Raw genomic sequence first — 25,536 nt, forward strand, 5'->3', positions numbered from 1 at the left:
CTTGGTCAAATCCCTCAAGAGGGGTGACTGACAGCAAGACAAACACATACAATAACAAAGAAAATAAAAGGTAAAAATAGCACACACACACAAAATTTTTTGGACCCTGGCCAACCCAAATGCCCAAACAAGTTAGGCACCTCGGCACCTAAGTTGTGTCATTCTTTCGTCCCTCCAGATAAAACGGGACACAAGAAAGCAGCCATGTCACTCGGGTCAGGGTGACACAACACACTCTTTTGTTCAACAGCAGGGCCCGACAGCTTTCACTGGTTTACCCCTGCCGCATCATACAGGTGCCCTGCCCATCCCTAGAACGTGCCCAAACATCCCACTATCCTTTTACAACACCTCTCCACTCATTCCTATCACCAACAATAGCTCTAGCTTTCACTAGATTTAGACTTCTTTCCTGCAGTGCACTCATAACATATATAAATATACAAATTTACATACATATATATCTACTGGACCGTACCCTTTGAGCAGTCAGCGTTATTCCTGCCTCGCACATGGGACAGTCTGCTCCACATGTAACGCAATACAATAAATAATTGCAAAGTTCTTTTTGTCACAAAACGGGACTGTCTTGAAACGGGTCGGGAAGCAGGAGGTTGGAACTCATTTGCGTAGACGATCTGTCACTTTAATTGAGAAAGAAAAGTTGTCCAACACACAAACGGACCAAAAACAAAACAAAGCAGGCTCCAATGCAGGCAAAACTAAATGCCTAATTTAACGGGAGTAAACAGAACTTGCAGGAATCTCTCAGAATGTTACACCGGAGTGCAACAAAGTCCAACAAGCAAAACAAGAATAAACAGGTATCAAACAGGCATGAACAGGTTTTCAACAAGGGTAAACAATGATCTGGTAAAGGGCAGTTCCAAAAGGCGCGTTTAAGTACCCGTAGGAGTAATCAGGTAGTGGAGGTCAGGCCGTGTCAAGGGGCGGGGCCAGCTGGGCGCCATGACAACCAAGCAGGACATGACAATTTTATCTCTGAGCCATATGAACCCATGAAAAGTGCCATATATGGCTTGCGGGCCGTGGGTTTCCTACCCCTGAGTTAAAGGTGAAGTGTCAGGAAAATGGTAAGCCCAGGGTAAAGTGGCCGCGCTTCAATTGTATATAAACCTGCGCTCTATTCTCGGATGCACCTTGTTTGTCCGCTAAATACAATAATGACAGTGCCTTTTAGTGTGGTGTGTGCCTTTTGGTCATGAAAATACAGTACTGTTTACAAAATTAAATCTTTGGCCAAAGAGATCCGTCACTTAGCAAATTGTACGCCATGAATACATCTTGTTTGACTGTAGCACGGTTTTAGATTTCTATCTTGCAACATAAACACTTTCAAAATCCAGCCTGACCTGGAAGCTAGCATGCTTACACTTCTGGCAGTTTGTTTTTCAACGTGAGAGGCAATAAATGAGCACATGAGCAAGCAGGGCCGCTGCTCATCTTTTCGGTCATATGAGCTTGCCCTGCAATGTGTCAATGTGGATGTGTATTTGAGTGTGTGTGACAGCAGCTGCACGTTGTTTGGAATCTGACTTCAGCCACTAGCGTCACTTGTCAGTGGCAGCCAAAAATAACCCAAAATCGGCACGAGGCAAAAGCAATTTACCGTGTCCCCCTTCTCTGTTGTCTGCGTCCAACGTCAGACAAAAAGCTTGGTCCTGTCAAAAGATGATTCGCCCCGGTGAGTCTGTTTACCATTTTTCAATGACACTTGCTTTTTAATGCTCACTAAGGCCTGGCTTGGTTTCTTTTGGTGTTGGTGATGGAATTTGGAACCACTAACTCAAATAGCTTCATTGGAGACATCCACCATTGGGGTATTTTTCATAATCAAATTTATTTTTCTTAAAATACACTTTTTTTTAAAGTAGTTTGTGTTTTCTCCCTGGCATTTATAAAAAGTATTAGACATCTCTTTTCTTGTGACAGAACTGATACGTTAGCTTGCATTTGTAGAAATCTACGCTTGCTTCAGGTTGTTTGTCACACCCTGAAAAGTTTAAAGTGATAAGTAAAATGAGATAAACGCACAAAACAAAAAAACTTGAATTTTTAACATAGAAAATTCTCACATCAAAAAAGCAAACCTCTGCATGCTTGAAGCTAAGAACATTATACAGGGCTGAAATAAATTTGTATTGATGTTTGGAACAATTTACATATGAGCACTAGAAAAAAAAATTCTTCCTCATGCCATGAGGCTCTTTAACTCTACCCGGCAGAGTAAAAGCCCACATTAAACCACACCACCTACATTGCATATTACCGAATTTTATTGCAATATGTATTCTGTGTAGCACTATTTAGATATTCTATATAACACGCTACAGTGGGCATTTGCACGTCACACTGGGTATTTGTATATTGTATTCTTTTTGCTTTATTATTGTATTGTTCTCAGATCAGGGATGCTGCTGGAAATGTGAATTTCCCTCCGGGGATGAATAAAGTATCTATCTATCTATCTATCTAAAAATCTAGTAGCATAAGAAAACTACTTAAACCGAGAAAATGATTAGTCAATTGGGCAAGTTTTTTTTTCTTTGACATGCAATGAATTGACCCATTGTAAGATTTTCTTTTCATATTCAATTTAAAACGTATTTTTCTAGTATTTTACAAATAAACATAAACAATCATATAGGCAAAACTGTTTGATCAATTATCTATCAATAGTTTTTAAACAGTAATGGTTTCACATTTTAAATGCTCAGACCAAAGAGTAAACATCTGCTAGCCTGATGCTAATGTCTAATTTAAATCGCTGTACATGGCTTAAACTAATTAGCATTGATGTTAAAAACTGCAGTATTTACATATTTGCCCTAGTAAATTTCACAATATTGTAAAATAAGAGGAAGAATACTTAAATTGGGCAAAATTTATATTAAGTTTATTTGCAGATTCATTTGCCCATTTTAAGAATCTTTATACTATATTTTAGTATTATTGCAGTATTTTTTTTTAAATCCATTAGATAGGCAAATGATCTGTCGAGATTTTTATGATGCATTTTAGTTCAATTTATAAAAAAAAATGTTCTGTATTTAAGTGTATTTTGGATTCATTTTCTTGTGGTTACTATTATTGAAAAATATTTTTGTAAAATATAAAATAATAAAGTATTGATGGCTGTTAATTTTACCTTTTTAAAAAAATTTTTTTACTGCGTATATATATATTTTTTTTCCAGTAATATTTGAAAAAATAATGAGTAAAAATTGAATGCTGTTCTTGAACCGTTTGGAGGACATGTACGGTTTTGGTGTCTTTTGAAAAGTAAGTTTTGTCTCCAACTGGAATAATCACTGCAAGTGCTACTAACATTAAGTAATCTAAATTGAAACACACAGAAATAGAAGGTTTTTCTCACCTGAAAACAGCTTGGACAGTAGCATGAAGCCTTACCTGGTCCCTGATTAAACTTGATCACAATCTGAAAAACTAAACATTGTATTAAGAGTTATTATAAGGTTTATTTATTTATTCATTTTGCCAGTTTGGATTAGGGATTATCTTAATAAATAGAAAAAAGTTTAATAAAACTAGAGGATAAATCCTTAAAACTAGCAATTGTTTTCTTTTAGTATTTTTGTGATTTAGGATTGTTTTAAGAGAAAAGTAATCCTGAAAACATGCTAGTTTTTGTATAAGGGAATAAGTGTTGTAAAATTAGAAAATCAAACCTTATTTTGAACAAAAAAATCTGCAAATAGAACAACTTTTTTAGTGAGCAATAATTATGAGTAGACATTGGATAACCTTGTTTGTGGAGTGTGCCAGCATTCTGTTGATCAAAGTGATGTAAAAAAAAGTTATCCTATTAAGGTGGAGCTTTTTTTTAAGAGAATGCAACTTCCTTTTTTCTTGTCCCGATTTTCAGATGAATGAGTCAGTCTAGCTGTGAGTTTATTTCCCGTAATTCCTCTACTCCATCCTGCTTTGACAATGGTACGCAATGTGGACGATCTGGAATTCTGCTTGCCGTCGCACCCGCAGTCCATCCTGGAGGGCCTGCACTCCTTTTGCTCCCAGCCCAAGATGGTGGACGTGACGTTGAGCGCCGGAGGCCGGGATTTCCCATGCCACCGCGGGGTCTTGGCCCTGTGCAGCGCCTACTTCGGCTCCATGTTTTCCGGTGATTTCACCGAGAGCATCGCAGCTCGCGTGGAGCTCCGAGATGTGAACCCTGATATTCTGAGCATCTTGCTGGAATTTGCCTATACTGGGAAGCTGACCATCAACCAGAGCAACGTGGAGGGTCTGATCAGCACCTCCAGCCAGCTGCAGTTCCAGACGGTACGCGCCGTGTGCACACGGTATCTCCAGCACCAGATTGACGCCACCAATTGCCTGGGAATCCTGGAGTTCGGCGAGATCCACGGTTGCCCCGAGGTGGTGGCCAAAGCCCGGGCCTTCCTCTTGGAGAACTTTGAGGCTATCCAGCTGAGCGAGGAGTTCTTACTCCTGGAGAAGGAGCGTCTTATCTCCTGTCTGAGCAATGAGGGCCTGCAGATCAGATGCGAGGGCGTCCGCGTGGTGGCCGTGCTCAGTTGGGTTGGGCACGAGACGGCATCCCGGTTGGGTAACCTGCCGGAGCTGCTGGGACTTTGCCGGCTGGAACGACTTGATCCGGATTACCTGAAGGGGACGCTTATGCAGAATGCCTTGGTGCAGGCCTCGGATGGCTGCAAGGAGGCTTTGGAGAAGGTCCACATGGAGTTTCAGACATATTCATACTTCACCTTATAAATTACAGTGTTTTTCAACCAGTGTGCTGGGGCACACTAGGGTGCCAGGAGACCTTCTCTAGTGTGCCACCGGAAAATACCCAATTTTATCTTTGCAAAAAAAGCATGCCATTCTTCACTATTTTTGATTTTTTTTCATTGATCAGCAGAGTAACTGTAACATTCATCCTTATCATTAGGTGGCTGCAGATTACTATATTTTTTATATACGGCGTATATATGTACCCTAAGATCTGCTCATGAGGCAGTACAGTGAAATAAACTAAACAACTTACCGTAAAACCGGTCTATAGAGCGCACCTGATTATAAACTGCACGCACTACATTTTGCGGACATCATTTGTTTTGTCCTTACACAAGCCGCACGTTTATAAAAGCCGCATGCGCCAACATTTAAACATGTAACACAGTCACAAGTTTATCACAAACCTGACATTAGGTGCCGCGATTGTAATTGCGAATATAGTACACTATCTATCCACCACAATTGGCATAATGAACAGAAAATGATACCGGTAGTTAGAATTTAATGCAAACCTTTAAAGTCCAGGTCCCGTTGAAAGTAATCCAACGAAAAAAATGTATATTTCCAAAGTTAAGGGCGGGAAAAATATATATCCACTATGGTCCATTGCAACAACAAAGAGATTTAACTCAGCTTTACCCCACTTCCCGTTAGCCTGCGTTTGCTCCGCACCTTCTTTTTGATTCGCTCGTAGAAAACATATCACAATAAGTCTCTAAAATAAATACATTACAAAAATATACAGTTGCAAATACATATTATACATGGTTACACATATTTACAAAGAAAGACGGTACACCGAGAGAGTTTTCAAAGCTTTAATAATAATATAACTTTCATCCCAAACCGTGCCTGTGAAATGTACCACCACGCTACTCCTAACACGCTTGCAACGCTCAAAGCGAAGCTGTTAAAAAAAGCTGTACCGCAATTGCGAATTTCACGGTAAACCATCCTCGTCTTTCTCCTCATAACTGTCGCCATCAAGGGCGTCTTCTTCATAATTGGAATGAACCTTTGTCCTCTGTCATAAGGACAATTTGAACATAAACTAAGAGGATGCAGTCTACCTCGGCGCACAATTCCACCGGTCTAAATTTTACCTTTTGTACTCGAGTGCCGCTGGTGGCCGTTAGAAAAATTACAAATTGGCCGCTTCACTGAATAAGCCGCAGGGCTGAACATTAGGGAAAAAAGTAGCGGCTTATAGTCCGGAATTTACGGTATTTTCCTTGATAATGTTTTAAGTGTTCACACAGAAACTATAACAAAAAAAAATCTAACAATATTACTAATTTAATTATTTTCTTGTTGACTATAAATAAAAAGGTAAAAATACAGGGCACATGAAAAACAGGTTAAAAATGTAGTACAAGTCTATATTACAGCTAAATTATTCACCAAAATGGATAACCTGTATCACCTCCTGAGCAACAGTGACCACAAAATCTTACAGTAAACTCAATTTAGACAACGTGGTACTTGCCCAAGACACACCACAGGAAGTGGTGCCCCAACGACCCGTGTGGTTAAGGGATTCGTGAGCTGCGAGATAATTTAAGCTATGAAAATAGATAAAACTGGTGTCGGGGATTAATTTTAAAAAATGCTTTCAACGGACATTTGTCTCTAGACTTTTTAATGAAAAAAGTATGCTTTGACTCAAAAAGGTTGGGAAACATTTTTATAAAACCGTCATTGTTGCATCGAAAGTGCTCTCGAAGTAACTAAATCAGGTCTGTCAAAGTTAGTTCATAATATTCAAGTCAGGTCGTGTTTATTTGTTTATTTTCATGTTACACTAACCAATAGAAACAAAAATAAACCCTGGGGACTATCACAATGTCACTCTACCCCCTTTTTTATTAATAGAAAATCCATTTGGCTCCAGACTGCCCCACCCAAGGGGTGGGACAGAGTCTACAACCCAACCTGCAAGAGGTGCTTTTCGTCATGGGAGGTCGCTCCCTGGAAGACAACTCCGACGACGAATCGGATGACGAGGACCAAGAGCAGTTGAGAGCGAGACAGAACAGACCTCAGCCAAGGAATTGTGCTTTCTACAACACAAAGACAAGTAACAACACTGCATCCCAATCAGTGTGCCCTCTAAGCTGCGTGCGTGCGCAATTGCGCACTGCTTGGACATTCTCAGCGCACACGAAAATCTAGCCAGCGCACAAAAATGAGGGCTCAAAATTACTATTTAAGAAGCGACTTAAGTCAAAGTTACAGTGCATGAAGGTAAAGATACACGGGTTCCCCTGACATTGTGTCCTAAATGCGGTATTTTGAAGTCGAGTCGAAGTAGAACGAAGTTGAGTAATTTTAGTAGAGTTTGTCGAGAACCGGCTTCTTTGGCTCGGCTCACTAAAAGGAACCGGCTCTTTCGGTTCCTAAACGGCTCTTCAGGTTGTTTTTGCTTTTTTAATCCCAACATGACCAAATATTATGTAAAATTATGCACAAAATGACTTAAAAGAAGGGGGGGATAGAACAAAAAAGAAAAAAATACCAAAATGAAAAAGTAGTGAAAAGCTGAGGAAAAAAAAAAAACACACGGAAAAATAAGAAAACGTTTGTGTTGCATTCAAATAATTTCCAATTATATCAATTGAATCTTGTTGCCAACATTGTACTTCCACTAAAAAATGTGATTAAATACAGTTCTGTATCTTACTAAATAAGCCCCCAAAAATGTTAATATTATGCGACAAAATATATCAGGAAATTAAAAGAAATGAATATCTTGTGAAAGAATTGTAAGATCAAACGACGTTTGTAGGCTGTACAACCTTTGCAATAGTTCATGAGTCAATTCATTCAAAAGAGAAAAACAATTATGCATTGCCGGAAACTCAGCAAAATGTAACATGATGTCAAGTTTTGGACATGTTTGATAATGAATTATATTGCCACACTTGGGATTATGGTTGCTCACTGTTGTTTTAAGCGTTGCTCACCGGCTTTGTGTGAACGCTCAGACCCGTGGAAAATTAGAGGGAACATTGATCCCAATCCTTTTTTTCAAATTGTTAAATTCAAATCTGCCTTCTCCCTTATTTGATGTCTTTCCAGAACAGTGGCACGAGCTCCCAAATTTCCCCAACCCCAACAAATGGGGCTTTTCTATGGTGTCCCTCAATAACAACGTCTATGTAACCGGTAAGCATAGCAAACTCAGTCAGCTATTTTTCGCGCTAAAAATGGAACCCCTTGCAGGAGGTTCGCGGGGCTCCAACACAAATACCTGGTCCACCACCGAGACATGGAAGTACATCACCAAAGATGGGCGGTGGATTACAGTAGCACCTATGCTCAGGCCTCGCACCAATCACTCATCAGCAACACTGAATGGAGAAATGTATGCTATTGGAGGCGAGTGGAGAAGTTAACAGTCTTTCTGATTAGTTATGTGCCAATGATTTTGCCAGACTTTTCACCTTCAGATTTGAAAACCCTTTTGCCTAAACTCCAACCGTGATGCTTTCAGGTACGACATTGAACAGTGTGGAGGTGGAGCGTTACGACCCGTACCACGACACTTGGACCTCCACCTGTCCTGCCGTCAAGTACGTGACCAACTTCACGTGCACGGGGTGCCAGGGAAAGCTATACGTCATTGGCTCCTGCGCCGTCAAGTACAATGCCTTGACCATGCAGTGCTATAACCCAGTCATAGGTGAGGATGCGCAAGTCGGCCGTTTATTTTGATTTTGTGAGCTTGCCTATAATTTGAAATGTCTTTTAATCATTAAAGTGAAGAGAGACAGTAAATGGTAATCAGAAAACAGGAAATCCATCTGGCCCGGATTAATGTGATTGTGGGCCAATTTTGGCCCGCAGGAGGCAGGTTTATTACCACTGCTAACCAGTGTTCCCTCTAAGCCGCGCGCGTGCGCAATTGCGCACTGCTCGCACATTCCCAGCGCACAAGAAAATCTAGCCAGCGCACAAAAATGAGGGCTCAAAATTACTAATTAAGAAGCGACTTAAGTCAAAGTTACAGTGCATGAAGGTAAAAATACACAGGTTCCCCTGACGTTGTGTCCTAAATGCGGTATTTTGAGGTCGAGTTGAAGTATAACGAAGTTGCGTAAAGTTAGTAGAGTTGGTCGAGAACCAGCTTCTTCGGCTTAGCTCACTAAAAAGAACCGGCTCTTTTGGGTCCTAAACGGCTCTTCAGGTTGTTTTTGCTTCTTTAATCCCAAGTGAGCCGAGCCGAAGAAGCCGGTTCTCGACCAACTCTACAAACTTTACTCAACTTCGCTCTACTTCGACTCGTTTTCAAAATACCGCATTTAGGACACAACATCAGGGGAACCCGTGTATTTTTACCTTCATGCACTGTAACTTTGACTTAAGTCGCTTCTTGTTAGTAGTATTAGTAGCCCTCATTTTTGTGGGCTGGCTAGATTTTCTTGTGCGCTGAGAATGTGCGAGCAGTGCGCAACTGCGCACGCACGCAGCTTAGAGGGAAAACTGCCTATGGTATCGATTTATCTATGGTATATATTTTAATTACGCGCTCCCCGTACCTCATCACTTCTCAGTGAATAGCATGGTAAGTGCCTGGTGAAAAGGGATTTAATTTTACAAAACAATGCATTCTCAGTATTGTTTTTTAATGCCAAAAATGTGTCATTACAATCAGCCTCAAATAATCAGTAGAATGGACCATTGTTTCTAGATTTGGCCATTTCTTTAACACAGCTTTATGGTATTTAGCTTCAATCCGATAAAACAATGCACTTTAGTCCCTTCATTGTTTTCATGTTTTTTTGTGGTCCCAGACAGCTGGATGACTATCTGCTCGCCGTTCATCCCCAAGTACCTTTCATCTCCTCGCTCGGTGTGCCTGGAGGGAAACATCTACCTTCTGGCCGACAACACCAAGAAAGTCTACTGCTATGACCCTGATGCTAACATCTGGCAAAAGGTGTGCCAGTTTATTAGAAATACTCTCGCCAATGTTCCCTATAATTTTCCACGGGTCCGAGCGTTCACACAAAGTCGGTGAGCAACGCTTGAAACAAAAGTGAGCAACCAAAATCCCAAGTGTGGCAAGATAATTAATGATCAAACATGTCCAAAACTTGACATCAAGTTACATTTTGCTGAGTTTCCGGCAATGCAAAATTATTTTTCTCTTTTGAATGAATTGACTCATGTACTATTGCAAATGTTGTGCGGCCCACAAACGTCGTTTGTTCTTACAATTCTTTTACAAGATATCCATTTCTTTTTTTTCCCTGATATATTGTCGCATAATATTAACATTTTGGGGGGCTTATTGAGTCGGTTGTAAGATACAGAACTGTACTTAATCACATTTTTTAGTGGAAGTACAATGTTGGCAACAAGATTCACTTGATATAATTGGAAATTATTTGAATGCAACACAAACTTTTTCTTCTTTTTTTCTGTGTTTTTTTCTACTTTTTTTCTAATTCCTTTAAAAAAAATCTCATTGTGTTTTTTTTTTCCGAGCTGTTACTTTTTTCTTTTTGTTCTCGATTTACTTTTTTTCCAACATTTCTTTCTTTTCTTCTGGCTTTTTTCTAAATTTTTCCTTCTTTTTTTCTCTTCCTTTTGTTTGTTTTTTTCTCAGCTTTTCACTACTTTTTCATTTTGGTATTTTTTTTCTTTTTTGTTCTATTCCCCCCTTCCTTTAAGTCATTTTGTGCATAATTTTACATAATATTTGGTCATGTTGGGATTAAAGAAGCAAAAACAACCTGAAGAGCAGTCTAGGTTCCTTTTGGTGAGCCGAGCCGAAGAAGCCGGTTCTCGACAAACTACTAACTTTACTCAACTTCGTTCTACTTCGACTCGACTTCAAAATACCGCATGTAGGACACAACGTCAGGGGAACCCGTGTATTTTTACCTTCATGCACTGTAACTTTGACTTAAGTCGCTTCTTAATTAGTAATTTTGAGCCCTCATTTTTGTGCGCTGGCTAGATTTTCTTGTGCACTTAGAATGTGCGAGCAGTGTGCGATTGCGCACGCGCGCAGCTCAGAGGGAACACTGATCTCGGCTCTTCATTTTTTTACGCAAAGTGGGTTTTCTTTACCGATTTGTAATTACTAAAAGCTGATTTTCTTAGCACTTCTAGGTTCTTCTGCATAACACACTACGGTTTTCCGAAATGGTAATCTCAACACAGCACTCTTTATCCTCTACGTAGATTCAACTCCTCCACATGCTGCATGAAAACGGGGGCCTGGTGTCTCTAGACGGGAGGCTTTACGTGACGGGCGGCCACTGGAAAGGAATGGAGGGCGACTACAGCGTGGAAGTGGAAGTGTATAAACGGGACACCGACACTTGGGAGGTTGAGGGCTTCCTGCCCAGACTTTGGTTCTTCAGCGGAGTCTCCGCCATCTTCCTGGACCCCGCCAACTGGCCTCGCGTCTTCCCACCCGACGCCACGTAGCTTAGGTCCAGTGACTGAATAGGGGTGGAGCCAAAGCTTTGCGGTTGTTTTTGAGTTTTGACCTATGAGCAACTTTGTGGATGAGCAGTTGCTTAGTCCCCCTTTTTTGCTTCTTTTCAGCAAGCAAAAGTTTGTGTTAGAATCTTCAGCTACATTTCTCGAGTGTGGAAAAATAAGAAGGAATACAAGATACTAATAGTGGGCGTGTTACTAAAAAAAAGTAATTAGTTACAGTTTGGTTAACCCCCAGATTCACGGTTCACGGATCCCTTAACCGCCAGGGTTGTCAGGGCACCACTTCCTGTGGTGTGTCTTGGGCAAGTACAGCCCGGCAGCGCCTATCCCTCTCCAGACTACTGATACCAAAATGAGCACGTTACTCTGACAGTAACTATCTAGATCACAGGTGTCAAACAGGCGGCCCGCGGGCCAGATCGGGCCCGCTAAGGGATTGAATCCGGCCCGCGAGACAACACTCAGAGAAGCGCAAGAGATAAACAAGCAGCAAGTTGAAATATGTCAACTTGATGTTGCCAAAGCCAGGTGCCTCGAACAAAGACACTGTACTTGTATTTATTTCTCTCTCTCTCTCTCTCCCTCTCTCTCTCTCTCTCTCTCTCTCTCTCTCTCTCTCTCTCTCTCTCTCTCTCTCTCTCTCTCTCTCTCTCTCTCTCTCTCTCTCTCTCTCTCTCTCTCTCTCTCTCTCTCTCTCTCTTCCACCCCTTTTCTCCCACTCTCTGTCTCTGTCTCTATCACTCTCTGTATCTCTCTTTTTCTCTTCCTTTGTTGCTCTTGATCTCTTTTTCCCCTCTGTGTCTTTTTAACTTCATTTGCTCTAACTTCCTTTATTCCTTTTCTCCCTTTTCTCTTTCTCTCATCCTACCCTTCGCGCTTTCTTTTCTCTTTTCTCTCCTTCTGTCTTTCTATTTCTCTTTGGATTTATTTCTTCCTCTCCCCTTTCTTTCCCCCTGTCTCACGATTTCTCTTTTTGTCTCTTGTTTCTCACGCTCTCTCCCTCTCTCTCTTTCTTTGTCCTGCCCTCTCTCTTCTTTTCCTTTCCTCTTTCTCTCATTTCTTTATTTCTCTTTTTCTTTCTCTTTAATCTACTAGTCCGGCCCCCAACATCATGTTTGTTCTATCGTGTGGCCGCTGAGTTAAAATGAGTTTGACACCACTGATATAGATACAAAAAAAGACCAAAATTTAGCACACTTTTACTGTGAATTCTGTGCTACCTATTTACTTCCCTTTAGTTTGTTGTTCCTGTATAAGCCACCTTCCTCAACACTTCCTACCATTTATTACTAGTGACACACAACCAAGTACAGTGGAACCTCGGTTCGCGTCCATAATCCGTTCCAGAACCCTGTTCGAGAACCGATTTGTTCTATCACCGAAATCGATTTTCCCATTAAAAATAATGTAAATTGTTTTAATCGGTACCAACACCCTGAATGTTTACCATGAATGTTTAACGTAAACATGAAGCATTTATTTTAAGTTTATTGATTAATATTTTTTCTTTGTTTTTCCCAAACTTGCAGTTCCAGCGTGTGCTTATACCCATGGATTTGGGATTCCCTTAAATGCAGAACATTAAAGCTGGGTTTTGTTTTTGTTTTGTTTTTTTGCTTATTTGATGAACACTCCTGTCATTTAGTTAACTGTCATTGAAATTTGAAGTGTCTTATGGTGTGACTTTAATTTCTGACACGAAAACAGATTTAGGTTGATTCAAAAATTGTATCGGAAGTCTTTTGAGACTTTTTGTGATTAAGGGCTATACAAAAACATGACTTGGCTTTTTTTTAATAGATCCTATAGATTCCATCATTACATCAAATAATTTCCCATTGACAATGAAGAAAAAGCAAAAAGATTCAGTTGTTGGTTTCATCAGTATCATGTCAGAAAATATTGATTGATTTCAAAAAAAGAAGAAGAAAAAAGGAAATTTTTGTAAATATTCCATTCAGATTGCAGAAAAGTGAAATATTTGAGAACCAAGTTTTTATAGAAAAGTCAAGTTACTGTTATTTACTTTTGAGTCTTCTGTTTGTCTTATGATTAGAAAGTTAAACATTATGTTTTTCTATTCAGGAGGGGAGTAATTTGAAACATATGTTCATTTGATATTATGATCATTGTTTAATTTCCACATAATCACTTGCAGGTTTTCTTATATTTGCTTATAAAAGATACAATTTGTTTAATTTCATTTTTATTAATACATACATATACCTGTCATCTTATATTCTGCTCCCTTAGTTAATACGTTTTCTGGTCATTTCAAATCATGTATCCATAGAAGAATTTTTGTAATGGAATTTTATTTTTTAAATACGTTTTTAAAAAAAAATTCCGACTGATCTCTTGCCCATTTCGGCTCTGATCCGAATCGTCACAGTCATTTGGAGCACATGACAACGTCCTCATAGATTGGTAAAATTGTCGCAGTTCAGGGCAAATTTTATCCTAGATCAAGCTTTTTATTTGGTAAATAAAATAAAGTTGTTTCCTCAAATTATTTTTGTTTTCTACAGTATGCCTTGCTCTGAGTTAATAGGTGCTGCATTGTGTTTGTATCGTTTGTTGTCGATTAATAAGGGGTTTTGCAATCCTTAATAAAGGAAGCAATTGGCTGAGGTAGACAGGTATGCATATAAGTTCTTTTGCCAACATTTATGACTTTATTTTTTTAGTCTTAAGATGTTTTATTAAACAAGAATGGTAAATGTTTCACGGTAAAATTCTGACTGAATGTCCTCTCCATTCTTGTTATTTTAGAAACAACAACATAACTAGGCTACTGTGCTTTTATTCTATTCATTTTGTCATTTTGATGCTTTAGATTGACAAATAAAACAATCAACCATGTTTTGCTGTGATCATTAACCCTTGAGTAATCCTGCTTTAACTGAGGCTTCCAGGGAAATGGTTAGACAACACTCGGTTTCCTTGGCAACCATTGCCCACCCAAGACTTGTGTGGGGTTGCCTTGGTAACCATGCGACCAGACGAGTGGTCGTAAGGACGCTGAAATCTCCGCTGCTGACTAAGAGCTTTAGACTAGCAACTTTTCTATAACTTTTTTTTTTTCCTCAGGAAAAAAATATAGTTTTTTTCTATTTACAATGAGTTATTCGCAGGAGGAGAGCAGCACCATTTCACCTACGCTAGACCTTGTCATTCAGGTTGGAAAACTTTATTTTCATCCCCATTTCATTTGAAAGAATATGAGAAAAATTTAGTACAGATTTAGTACAGTACCTTATATTTTGGGTGTGAGGAGTGTAATTTCTGTATGTTGCACATGTAAACTACTCCATTGAAATCATTCCAATAATTAAATAACATTTTTTAAGTAAATAAATAGTTTAAACGATTCTGTGACAAGAGCAGAAATCGATAAAATCAACTTCCGGTTTCAATTTCCGGGTTTAATCGTCTAAAATCAACTTTTACTACGTATTATACTTGCTTCCTTTATATTAGTAATACATTTTATATTTGTTCTTATAAGTACTAAATACAACAATCTATGTTAAATTATACCCGATATTGCTAGTTGTGTCTTTTGATAAATAACAAGAAAAAAAGAGATGAATCGACTGATTGACTGACTGAATTCCTTTCAAACAGAAACCTTTTTTCTATCCGGATTATTTTTAAATGTCTTCAAGACTAACAGGTAATAACCCCTTAAACATCATTTGTCAGTTTACATAACATTTATCATTACACTTTGTGCTTTGAATACATTTCAAGACGCAACTGGTGCCAAAAAAACGCAATCAATTTTTACATTTATATATTTTCCTGTAATATCGTATGTATTACTGTAATTTCAATAACAGGTATGAAAAATTGTGTTTGAGAGTTGCAAGTGCGTTCGATGTTGCGTGGGTAATGAGTTAAAGCATGGCAAAAACAGTCCATCCCTAACACTAAGATTTATAGTAAAGTATGTGTAATAAAGTGTGCTAATAATAAAAGTGATAATACACATTCTGAAATGGAAACAAATGAGAATCAGACCCACTATGATAACAATGTTTTGTGTGATGATTCACTTATTACATAAATATAAGTATTTAGTCACTAAAAATTTGAGAACTAACATCTAAAATACCTTAAAGGACTTCAAATACATTTTATATTACTTATTCCCCAGTGTTCACAATTACTTACAGAAGTTGGAGGAGTCTTTGCTTGACTTTGAGAGTCATGAACCCGACTCTGGAGTTGCACCGGCACCCGTATCAACTCGCATCTGCCAAATCATCACCCGGAACCTGGCCGAGTCACCAGATGGTTGGTAAAACTAAGGATCCAATAAGAAATGTGGAAAGGAAAAGATAAATTGTGTGTTTTGCTTTGCTGCTGCCAGGCAAAGTAACCAAAATGGAGGAGACAGAAGAAGATGCAGGTTTTTTGACTCAGACGGGTCACAGCTTCACTAGGAAGGTAAAGCATAATTCAAAATTCACTCCTGGAAACATTGAAAATTTGTCACTTAAACCTGGGAGTGGAAAATATTAATGATCACGTCTAGAGTTTAGAAGTGAGTGTCAAAGAAACATGTTTTCAGCCTTTCTTAATTCAATTTGAAATGAAATGAAATGATCTGCATGTATATAGCGCTTTTCAAGTCAATTACTTCCCAAAGCGCTTTACAGTGTGCTTCACATTTCCCAATAGCGGCCTTGTATTGCAGCCATGTAAGACGCTAACCTGCTTATTGGGGGTATTAGGGATTAAGTGTCTTACCCAAGGACACTTCAACATGTAACACGGACAAGACGGGATTCGAACTGGGATCCCTTGATCCCAATACGAGCGCTCTACCTCCTGAGCTCCTGCCACCCAGCTTGGTGGCCTTGGGGGTATGGCGTCCGCCCCGAGACTGGGAGGTTGTGGTTCAAGCCTCGGCCGAGTCATACCTAAGACTTAAACATTAGTACGCGTTGCCTCCCTGCTTGGCGTTCAGCGTTAGGGGTTGAAATTGGGGGGTTTGGTTACCTAATGACTGAGCGAGGGGGCTGGGAATCCCCTCCTCTGAATCAATCTCCCAAAAAGAGTCAGAAATGACTCCAGCCACCTCCCAATAGGGGGATATGGCTGTATATTGTCTTTTCTAATGATTGTGATTTTAAAAATGGTTGGTTACAATGTGTAGCATATTTGACTACATTTTTTATTGTTTCAAAAAAGTATTATTTTACTAAACAAGAGCTTTCTCTTTATCAGCGATTTGTGAGCATAAATGTCAACGACAGTTTTTTAAAAGGAGAGGGTCTATTAAGGTTCACTTTGTGATATTGAGGCCCTACGTCTCCTTCATGTACCTCCACCCTTGACACAGTAAAAACTATTTAGGAAAAAAAAAGAACTTTTTCCACAAAGCTGCCATTGGTGACAACACTGCTTATTCTGTCTGCTCAATCCAGACTATAAAAGTCAGTTAATTAGGTTGACACTGTTTATGTTTGTTTACATTTAAAATCCCAATTAGCCATTAAGCATCCATGGTAGGTTGTTGTGCATTTTTGTGTTGCTAACGCTTGGTAATTTTTAAAAATAAAATATTTTTGCAGTCAGTCCCAAAGGGCTAGTGCAATTTTGGAAGTGAGAAGAAAAGCAATAAAGATCTTATGAAAGCCAAATGGTAAAAGTGCAACATCATCTTTTGACATTCCAAAATAATGTGAAATGTTTGCCCAAAACGCAAGGTGGCCAACTTTATGTCACAGCTTGCTTGAATTGCGTTCAAAAGACACGGAAGGCATCTCATTTTGCACCATTTTGGACATTCCTACGGTGTTTGACAGCATGAGCGCAACATTCCTTGCAAACAAGATCAGATTCACAAATAACCGGAAGTGTTATTTTAGTGTTCTGTTGTTTTAAGGGCATATTGAGGTATACCTGGGCAAGTCGGACGAATATTATTATTTGTAGAATTGTACTATGATCAACGATAGACTACCAATAAAAGGTATCATTGCTGATACCAGCCTTTTTTAAATTGTCGGTTTTCGAGATAGTAGCAGATACCAGTATCAGCTACCTTTTAGAGGCCATTTTACAAAAGGGAAACTAAATTTAAGAAACTGCCATTAAATAAATTGTATATTGAAGAAAATAATCTGATAAAATAAAAGCTATTGCTTTAAACATATCAGGAATTGTAGGTGCTAATATTTTATATGTGTGGTATTGGTATGATGACAAAATACATGAAAATCTGAATATCGCTATGGTTCAATTACTGTGGGATGTGCTTTTCAGTGTATGTCTAATATTTCCAAATTTAAAAAGGAAAAAGTTAACAACTATACATCGATGTAGGTTTAAAATGTGGAGATATGAGCTGTTTATCAGGTGCCTAATCAGCATAATGTCACGAAACGGACCGGGAATTAGGAAGTTGGAACTAATTTGCGTAGACGATCTGTCACTTTAATTGAGAAAGAAAAGTTGTCCAACACACAAGCGGACCAAAAACAAAACAAAGCAGGCTCAAAGGCAGGCAAAATTACAATCTAGGCATTACTCAGATCAAACAGGCATGAACAGGTTTTCAACGAGGGTAAACAATGATCTGGCAACGGGCAGTTCCAAAAGGCGCGTTTAAGTACCCATAGGAGTAATTGGGTAAATGCAGGTCAGCCGGTGTCAAGGGGTGGGGCCAGCTGGACGCCATGACAACCGTGCAGGACAAGCCAATAGCATTTCTTTTCCATTTAAAAAACAACTAAATAAAAAATTAAACAGCCCTGTTTTAGACCATTACATGTATTTTCCCTCACTCTTTCCAACATTTTTTCTTCTGTCGTGCATTATTTTGTGTACAAAACATTGCCTTTGACTAAACACCTCATCAAATCTTTGTTCTCAGTCAGTAGCATGTATCTTTGATTCTAACATCAACAAAATATGTCACCTACACTTGTTACTGCACATTCTACTTGTCTTCAATAAAACAAACTATTCCCAGCATTCATTCTCAGCGCTCTCAGCTTTGACATCCGCTCCAGCTGTGTTTTGGAGTCTCCCAGATAGCACGCTTCATTTGTCCCCTTTATTAAGCCCCTCGACTTGCGAGGATATAAAGAAAAAAAATGGCGGCAGCTGCTCTCAAACCCTGTGTAGCGGCCGGGCCGCCAGATGTGGCAGATGCGGCCCGAGAGGTTCGATCAGCTGCTCATAAGAAGCGTCACGAAAAACCCAACCTCTGCCATCTCGGTTTGGCACCGAGACCAAAGGCTTTGCAGGGGCCCCCGATGCGAGCCTCCGCTTGCTCGCTGGCAGCTGCATCAAAGCACCTCCTTCGAGTATTTATCAGAGGAGACAAAAGTGGGGAGGCGCACAAATCATACGTATCGAGAAAAGGGTAATTCAAACCATATTTCCAAAGGCGGGGAAGGCGGTAGAAATGTCCGCCTACCACTGGGGCACAGCATCAAAGGCAACCATGGCAACTGTTTAGAGTCCTGAAATGACATCAAGACTTGTTTGTTTTGATAAATTGCATGCCTGTGCGTAGTGTTGACATCCACAAACAGCTTATTTATTTAACGCCCTTCTGCATAACTGTCAGCATAATCCTAAATTGCTCTCTGGAGACAGCCAAGTCCAAAACAACCCAAATTGAGTCGAAAAAATGACAGATATACAGCCATACTGGGGGGAACGTGATTGGGGTGTTTTGTATGAAACAATCCTATCATTTGGGTTGTTTTAAAAGGACAATATGTATCAGTTAACCCATAGATGTTGCGTATCGTCTTAAGCAAATGAAAATGAGTGCAAAAAAAACACAAGGAAGAATAGACACTGCAAAATGTTTTACTCATTTTGTTTGCCCAGCCTTTCGCAAGGTTTTTGCTTTTCAGGCACCCATAGAAGTAAGATTGCGGACAGTTATGTCCGCTCCATCTAGGTAAGGCTCATATTAGGTAAAATAAATGCAAATTTCTCAATCTACAAGTATTTAAAAAAAGGCACGGTTATATAATAGTTAATGTGTTTTTGCTTATTTAAATACAACAGGTTTTTTTAATGAATGACGTTTACCACTAGGGGGCACTAAATAATACACACTGCACCTTTAAAGAAGCAGATTTTGAGGTTACTTGGGGCAAGACAACACACAATTTTAGATTGTTTTAAACAAAGAGACCTGATATTTGGGTGTCTTGCGGTGTCCTTAAGAAGTCTAAAGTCAAATATTTTGTATACCAAGCATATGTTTACAATGCCCAACTGAGTTCAAAGAGCCATTGCGCTTTATTTTACACAGCGCCTATCATGTTGACCAGGGTTGGGTAAAGTTACTTTAACTGGATTACTTTCAATTACTTTTGGATTACTCCAATACCAAATATGCTAATAAAAGACAAAAGAAACTAAATATGAATAAAATTACTAAATTTTGTGCAGGCTTGGGGAGCTGTTTGGTTTATTTTAATTTTGTTTCTGTCGCATTTTATGTTAGTTTTGCCGAAGATCAAAGAGATCAAAGACAGGCGAGAAAGCTTACCACGTGTTGTGAGTCATCATTTTATTCATATTTAGTTTCTTTTGTCTTTTATTAGCATATTTGGTATTGGAGTAATCCAAAAGTAATTGAAAGTTATCCAGTTAAAGTAACCCTAACCAACCCTGATGTTGACAATGTCTGTGTATTGTTTGTTGATGCCCCTTGCAACATTCATTCATCCTAGTCATCCTGGAAAGGGGATTACCGTTAATTCATGTGCAGTCGCTTCTCAAGGCTTCTTCTAAGTCAACTCTTAACCCAAGGTTATTTATTATGCAATGTTTCAAGTGATCACTTTTAAATGATAATTTGAAAAACTTTCTCATCAGGGGACTAATATGGCTAATATCCACTTTTTAAGTGACCTCTTACCCAAATCCCTTTTTTTAATGTACACTATAGTTAATTGGTTGGATTCCTTAACCACTAGGGACATAGGGGCACTTTTTCCTGTGGTGTGTCTTGGTCTAGTACAGTCTGGTAGTCCCCATCCTTCTCCAGGCCTACATATATTTCCACCCGGTATTCAACCGGGGACCTTTCGCGTGTTACACAAACCTTTTCCAAACCAAAACCCTATTAGTAATGCACAAACGTAAAGCCCTTAATTCTTTTGCATCCAGCAGGATCAGATGCCGAGCGTGCCATCACCATCCGACTCAGATCCAGACAGCCCGTCACCATGGCAACAGGTAGCCCAAGAGCGAGGATACAGGCAGAGGCTGCTGCTCTTCCAGGAAGTTCAGCAGAAGCAGGCCCGGCTGGTCCAGAGGCTGCAGACCAAGGTGATCTAAGTCCGATCATATATCTATCTTAGGGTCCACGCAGCAGTAACGTCTTCATCCTCATTTTTCAAAACTTTTTCAAATGTAATAAACATGAAAGATATGAAAAGAATCCCAAAACGTGCTATTCAGCCTGACCCTGCTTTTCCTTTCAAGGTTCTCCAATACAAAAGCAGGTGTGGCCAGCTGGAAGGACAAGTCCTGGAGAAGACCTCCGACTTGGAAAAGATGAGACTTTTGGTATGCAGTGCTACATCTGGCCCACTTACACACAAAACCTGTTTCTGAATGTGTTCTTAAAGCTACAGGCCCACAAGGACTCGGCCCAACGTCGGGAGAATGATCTCAATGACACCATCCGGAGTAACCTTGCTCACCTGGAGGAAGAACAAAGAAGGTGAGCGGAGTTACTCTTATTGGATTCATGATGCTTAACCCCTAAAACATAACTCAAAATACAAGACTGCTAGTTGATAATGCTAAATTAGCAGAGGTGCTTTCCTGATAAACAACCTCCATCACAGTGCTACATATGTCAGTAATGCACATGGACAAACACTGACAACTACAAGAGTCTATCCGTACAAGCTCCATTCACGGTTCACGGATCCTTTAACCACCTGAGTCGAAGGGGCACTACTTCCTATGGTGTGTCTTAAAAGCGTACAGCCTGGCAGAGCCCATCCCAGGCCATTCTTTTTTTTGTATGGTGTTTGCTCCTCCAGATTACACACATTAAAAGGACACTGATATTTGACCACTAGATGACGCTGTATTGTGTAGTGCAACAAAGCACAAGGAAGATTAAACTACAGAGACTCAAAGTTACCGGACTGCTCCAATTTAGTTATCAGGAACTTGCCAAGCCTTGTCCGACTTCTCCAGCACGCAAGCTTAAGATGTTTGGGTCTTTAGGTGCCCGTTGGAGCGAACATTCAAAATAATGCTCTTTAATATGATAGTAGATGTATTTTTGCTTATTGAAATCAATCATTTTTTTGCTTTTACCTGTAAAAGGTGCTAAATAATACAAAACATCCTTTTAAGTAGAGTTATGGTCTTGGTATTATGAAACGGATAGGCAGTGCTACAAAAAAGAGTGCTTATACATATTGTAAAACTTTATTATAATTGATAACTTGGTGAACATTGTTTACAAACATTAGACATGGCACGCCCGGATAAACACATAAAAAATGCTTAACCCTCATGTCCTTAGGAATTGGCACCACTAATTGTTAGCCGATCAATTTATCCTGGGGTCAAAATCAGTCCTGACCACCAAAAAGAAAGTAGTATTACTCAATTTACCGTAAATTCCGGACTATAGAGCACACCTGGTTATAAGCCGCACCCACTACATTTCGGGAGGAAAACCGATTTTGTACATACACAAGCCGCACCTGTATATTAGCCGCATGCGCCCACATTGAAAAAACGCAATACAATAACGAAATTAACCCTTACTCGATACAGTCTAAAAAACACAGCCGGTCAAATGAACCGAAAATGATACCGGTACTTAAGATTTAATGCAGACCTGCAGAATCCAGGTGCCCGTTGAAAGTAATCCAAGGAAAAAAGTGTATATTTCCAAAGGTAAGGGTGGGAAAAATATATATCCACTATTGTCGGCCGCGTCCACAAACACGTCTCACCTTTACTCCACTTCCCGTCAGCCCGCGTTTGCCCCGTCTCTTCTTTCTCATTTGCTCGTACAAAACATATCAGAATAAATTTCTAAAATAAATACATTACAAAAATATACAGTTGCAAATACATATTATACACGGTTACACATATTTACAAAGAAAGACGGTACACCGAGAGAATTTTCAAAGCTTTAATAATAATATTATAACTTTCATCCCAAACCGTGCCTGTGAAGGGTAGCAAAACGCTACTAGCAACACGCTCGCAACACAGTAACAGCTCTGATAAAAAACATACCGTACTTGTAGTAAGCACGGTATACCGTTCTCATCTTCCTCCTCATAACTGACGTCATCAAAGGCGTCTTCCTCCGATATGGGAAAGAGACTTTGTCATTTAGACGTGTTCCCACGCTCCTTTGTTTAAAAACACACTAGCATCACGCTCACAAAGTAAGTCCTAAGTCGGACTGCTCGACTGCGTTTAGCTTGAAAGTTGCGTCATGTGCCTTTCTTTTTGCAATTTGCATGATGAGGATATGTCTACGCTAATTTAATTTGTGCACAAGTTAAGAAGTTAGTTTAAATCTTACCTTTTGTACTCGAACACCGCTGGCAGCCGTTAGAAAAATTACATAAATTGGCCGCATCACTGAATAAGCCGCAGGGTTGAAAGTTTGGGAAAAAAGTAGCGGCTTATAGTCCGGAATTTACGGTAGTTAATACAACATCATAACATTATATGCATCCATAACCATATATTCCCAATGACCCAGGTTGTTAAGGTATCCATTAACTGTGAAATTAATAAATGCATCAGTTAACAGATTCCTGGAGGTCTTTGACATTGACCCCCTTAAGCGCCCAATTAAATGTTTGCAAATTCCCAGTTGTCTTGAATGAAGCGTAGATCCACTACAAGCAATTATTAGGTAATACAAAGTATCATTCAGCATGTACACACACACACACACACACACACACACACACATACTGTAGATAGCATCTCTACATGTAACAGGATGTGTTTGTGACTTGAGCTAAGCTAACACAGATGTGCTAAGTTTGTGAGGTCGTATTTCCAGATGTGGCAAGCTGGGCCAGGTCAACTGTGTTCTGCGAGAACAGCTGCAGCAGGCCGACACCCTCAACCAGGACTTGGTTGAGAGCCTGCGCAAAGCCCGATTGGACACCGAGCTGTGTGACACGCGCCTGCGCCAACAGCAAGAGGTGAGCGGCATGCAACTTCAAAGGTTCAAAAGGAAGAAACACTTTGAAGGGACCATGTATTTACCACATTCTAGTTGTAAAAAACAGTAAATTCCCCCCAAAACATTTACTTAAATAATAAACAAAAATACATGAACTGTCATAAAAACATGCATTTCTATAATACTTATAGGTAGGCTTATTTTACATAACATTAGGCTTAACTATAGGGAACTAACATAATCGTCCGGTATCTTGCTGCTACGGCCCTAATACCTCAAAAAGGCTAGGCCAAAAAATGAGAAGCATAATGTTGTATTTTGGTAGCTTTGAGTCTCAATAGTTTGTCTTCTTTGTGCTTTTTAACACTCGGGCGGCGTTAGTTCAGGAGGTAGAGTGCTCGTCTTGGGATCAAGAGATTGCAGTTCGATTCCTGATTCAGTGTTACATGTCGAAGTGTCCTTGGGTAAGACACTGAACCCCTAATGCCCCCAATAAGCAGGTTAGCGCCTTACATAGCTGCACGGCCGCTATTGGGAAATGTGAAGCACACTGTAAAGCGCTTTGGGAAGTCTTGACTTGAAAAGCGCTATATAAATGCAGATCATTTCGTTTTCGTTTGCACTACACCATTGCGACATACAGTAGTCAAATATTACACTGTGTCCCTTTAAAGAGGGATATTAATTGCTGTAAAAAAAAAAAAAATTAAAAACGTGTTGCCAGTAATTTTTCATGATTTTTTAAGGGTTAACTGCAGGATTTCTTTTCCTCCTCTATTGCCAACATTGACTTTTGCATTATTCCTCCGGTTGTTTTCTGCGAAAAGACTCCAAATGGCAAGGAGCAGGAATCAAAGGCACTCTTTTGTTGTCGTAAACCTGGACAGGTGTTTATTTAAGGGAATCCAATGACTTGTGTGTATGCCAGCACACTTCCAGGATAGTGTATGTTTGGTATCGCAATATCATGAGAGTTGCCATTTCTCACTAACATCTCTCTTCGTAGACATCGTCCTGCCGCCGGGGTCGAGAGCAGGCTCAAGCCAGGAGCTTATGGCGCCAGGCCACTTCCCTGAGGAACGCATTTGCACAACTCAGGACTTTTGCTGACAGGTGAGTGGGCAGTCAAAAAGCCAACCACAATCCACACAGGGGAGGTTTTACCATGCCGGTGGTCAGTGTTAAAGCTATCAACAAAGAATGCATTGGATAAGCTCTTTTTTTGCTTATTGAATACACAAAAAACACAGTTGTGTAACTAAAATTAAATATAAACTGAACCTAGTTTTATGTTGTTTATATATTTTAACCGCATTCCTTAAGACACTTATTTAGACACATGTTTAAAAGAATTATAGGCAGGAGTGTCCAACATTTAAGGACACAAGGGCCACTTCAAATATGTTTTAACTTTAGTTTGCCAAGTTTACCAAAATCTATGTTTTTGTTTAAGAAAAGCAGCAGCTACCTTTTTATTAGTCTATAATGAAGTCTACAATGACAATGACCACAAAGTGGTTTTTTTTTCTACTCCCTGCTTAACCCTTCTCCCTTTCCCACAGTTTTTGTAAAGTTTTCATCAATTAAAGTTTCAATTACACCCTACCCTGCTGAGTTCTAGCTGACTTCCCTGATTTTTTTCATCCAGGACGTTGTCGGACATGCGAAGTGAATGTGCTGCTGTTGGTCAGCAGCTCCACATGGCCTGTCAGCAAATGGAAGCCGAGGAGAGAGCCCCTGATGGCACGGATGCTTTGACACTAGAGTGGCAGTTGAAGGACAAGCTCAAAGAGGCCATGCAGCTTCAGGGGCAGTGGGATGCAGAGAAAGTTGAACTCAATTGCAGGTACAGAACAGAAAAGAGCCTGCTTTTTTTTAAATTTAATAATATGTCATATCTTTACTGCTCGGCAGCACGGCGGCGCAGTGGTTAGTGTGTGTGCGGCACAGTTGTAAGGTCTTGGGAACCCCCTGTGTGGGTTCAAATCCAGCTACCGGACTTACTGTGTGGAGTTTGTATGTTCTCCCCGTGCTTGCGTGGGTTTCCTCCGGGCACTCCGGTTTCCTCCCACATTCCAAAGACATGCATTTCAGGTGGATTG

General features: G+C 39.8%; 2 protein-coding genes across 2 annotated transcripts in view; both read left to right on the plus strand.

Moving 5' to 3' along the window:
* The first annotated feature begins 1,514 nt into the window (after positions 1-1,514).
* Positions 1,515-11,696, plus strand: klhl30 (kelch-like family member 30). Its single transcript, XM_088349489.1, has 9 exons — positions 1,515-1,705; positions 3,908-4,745; position 4,816; positions 6,673-6,877; positions 7,879-7,965; positions 8,023-8,178; positions 8,294-8,482; positions 9,594-9,739; positions 10,993-11,696. The coding sequence occupies exons 2-9, from the start codon at positions 3,973-3,975 to the stop codon at positions 11,239-11,241; spliced, it is 1,806 nt and encodes a 601-aa protein (XP_088205615.1). The 5' UTR covers positions 1,515-1,705; positions 3,908-3,972; the 3' UTR covers positions 11,242-11,696.
* Positions 11,697-14,375: 2,679 nt separating this feature from the next.
* The window catches only part of crocc2 (ciliary rootlet coiled-coil, rootletin family member 2), a 52,741-nt gene continuing 41,580 nt past the window's right edge, over positions 14,376-25,536 (plus strand). Inside the window, exons 1-9 of the mRNA XM_088350229.1 lie at positions 14,376-14,435; positions 15,435-15,555; positions 15,632-15,708; positions 20,413-20,571; positions 20,728-20,811; positions 20,874-20,968; positions 23,309-23,453; positions 24,441-24,547; positions 25,083-25,280. Coding sequence (XP_088206355.1) covers positions 14,376-14,435; positions 15,435-15,555; positions 15,632-15,708; positions 20,413-20,571; positions 20,728-20,811; positions 20,874-20,968; positions 23,309-23,453; positions 24,441-24,547; positions 25,083-25,280 — 1,046 coding nt within the window. The remainder of the gene's footprint in view (positions 14,436-15,434; positions 15,556-15,631; positions 15,709-20,412; positions 20,572-20,727; positions 20,812-20,873; positions 20,969-23,308; positions 23,454-24,440; positions 24,548-25,082; positions 25,281-25,536) is intronic.

This window comes from Urocampus carinirostris, chromosome 12 (assembly GCF_059441175.1).
Source record: "Urocampus carinirostris isolate Australia breed hairy pipefish chromosome 12, RoL_Ucar_1.0, whole genome shotgun sequence".
Classification (NCBI taxonomy): Eukaryota; Metazoa; Chordata; class Actinopteri; order Syngnathiformes; family Syngnathidae; genus Urocampus; species Urocampus carinirostris.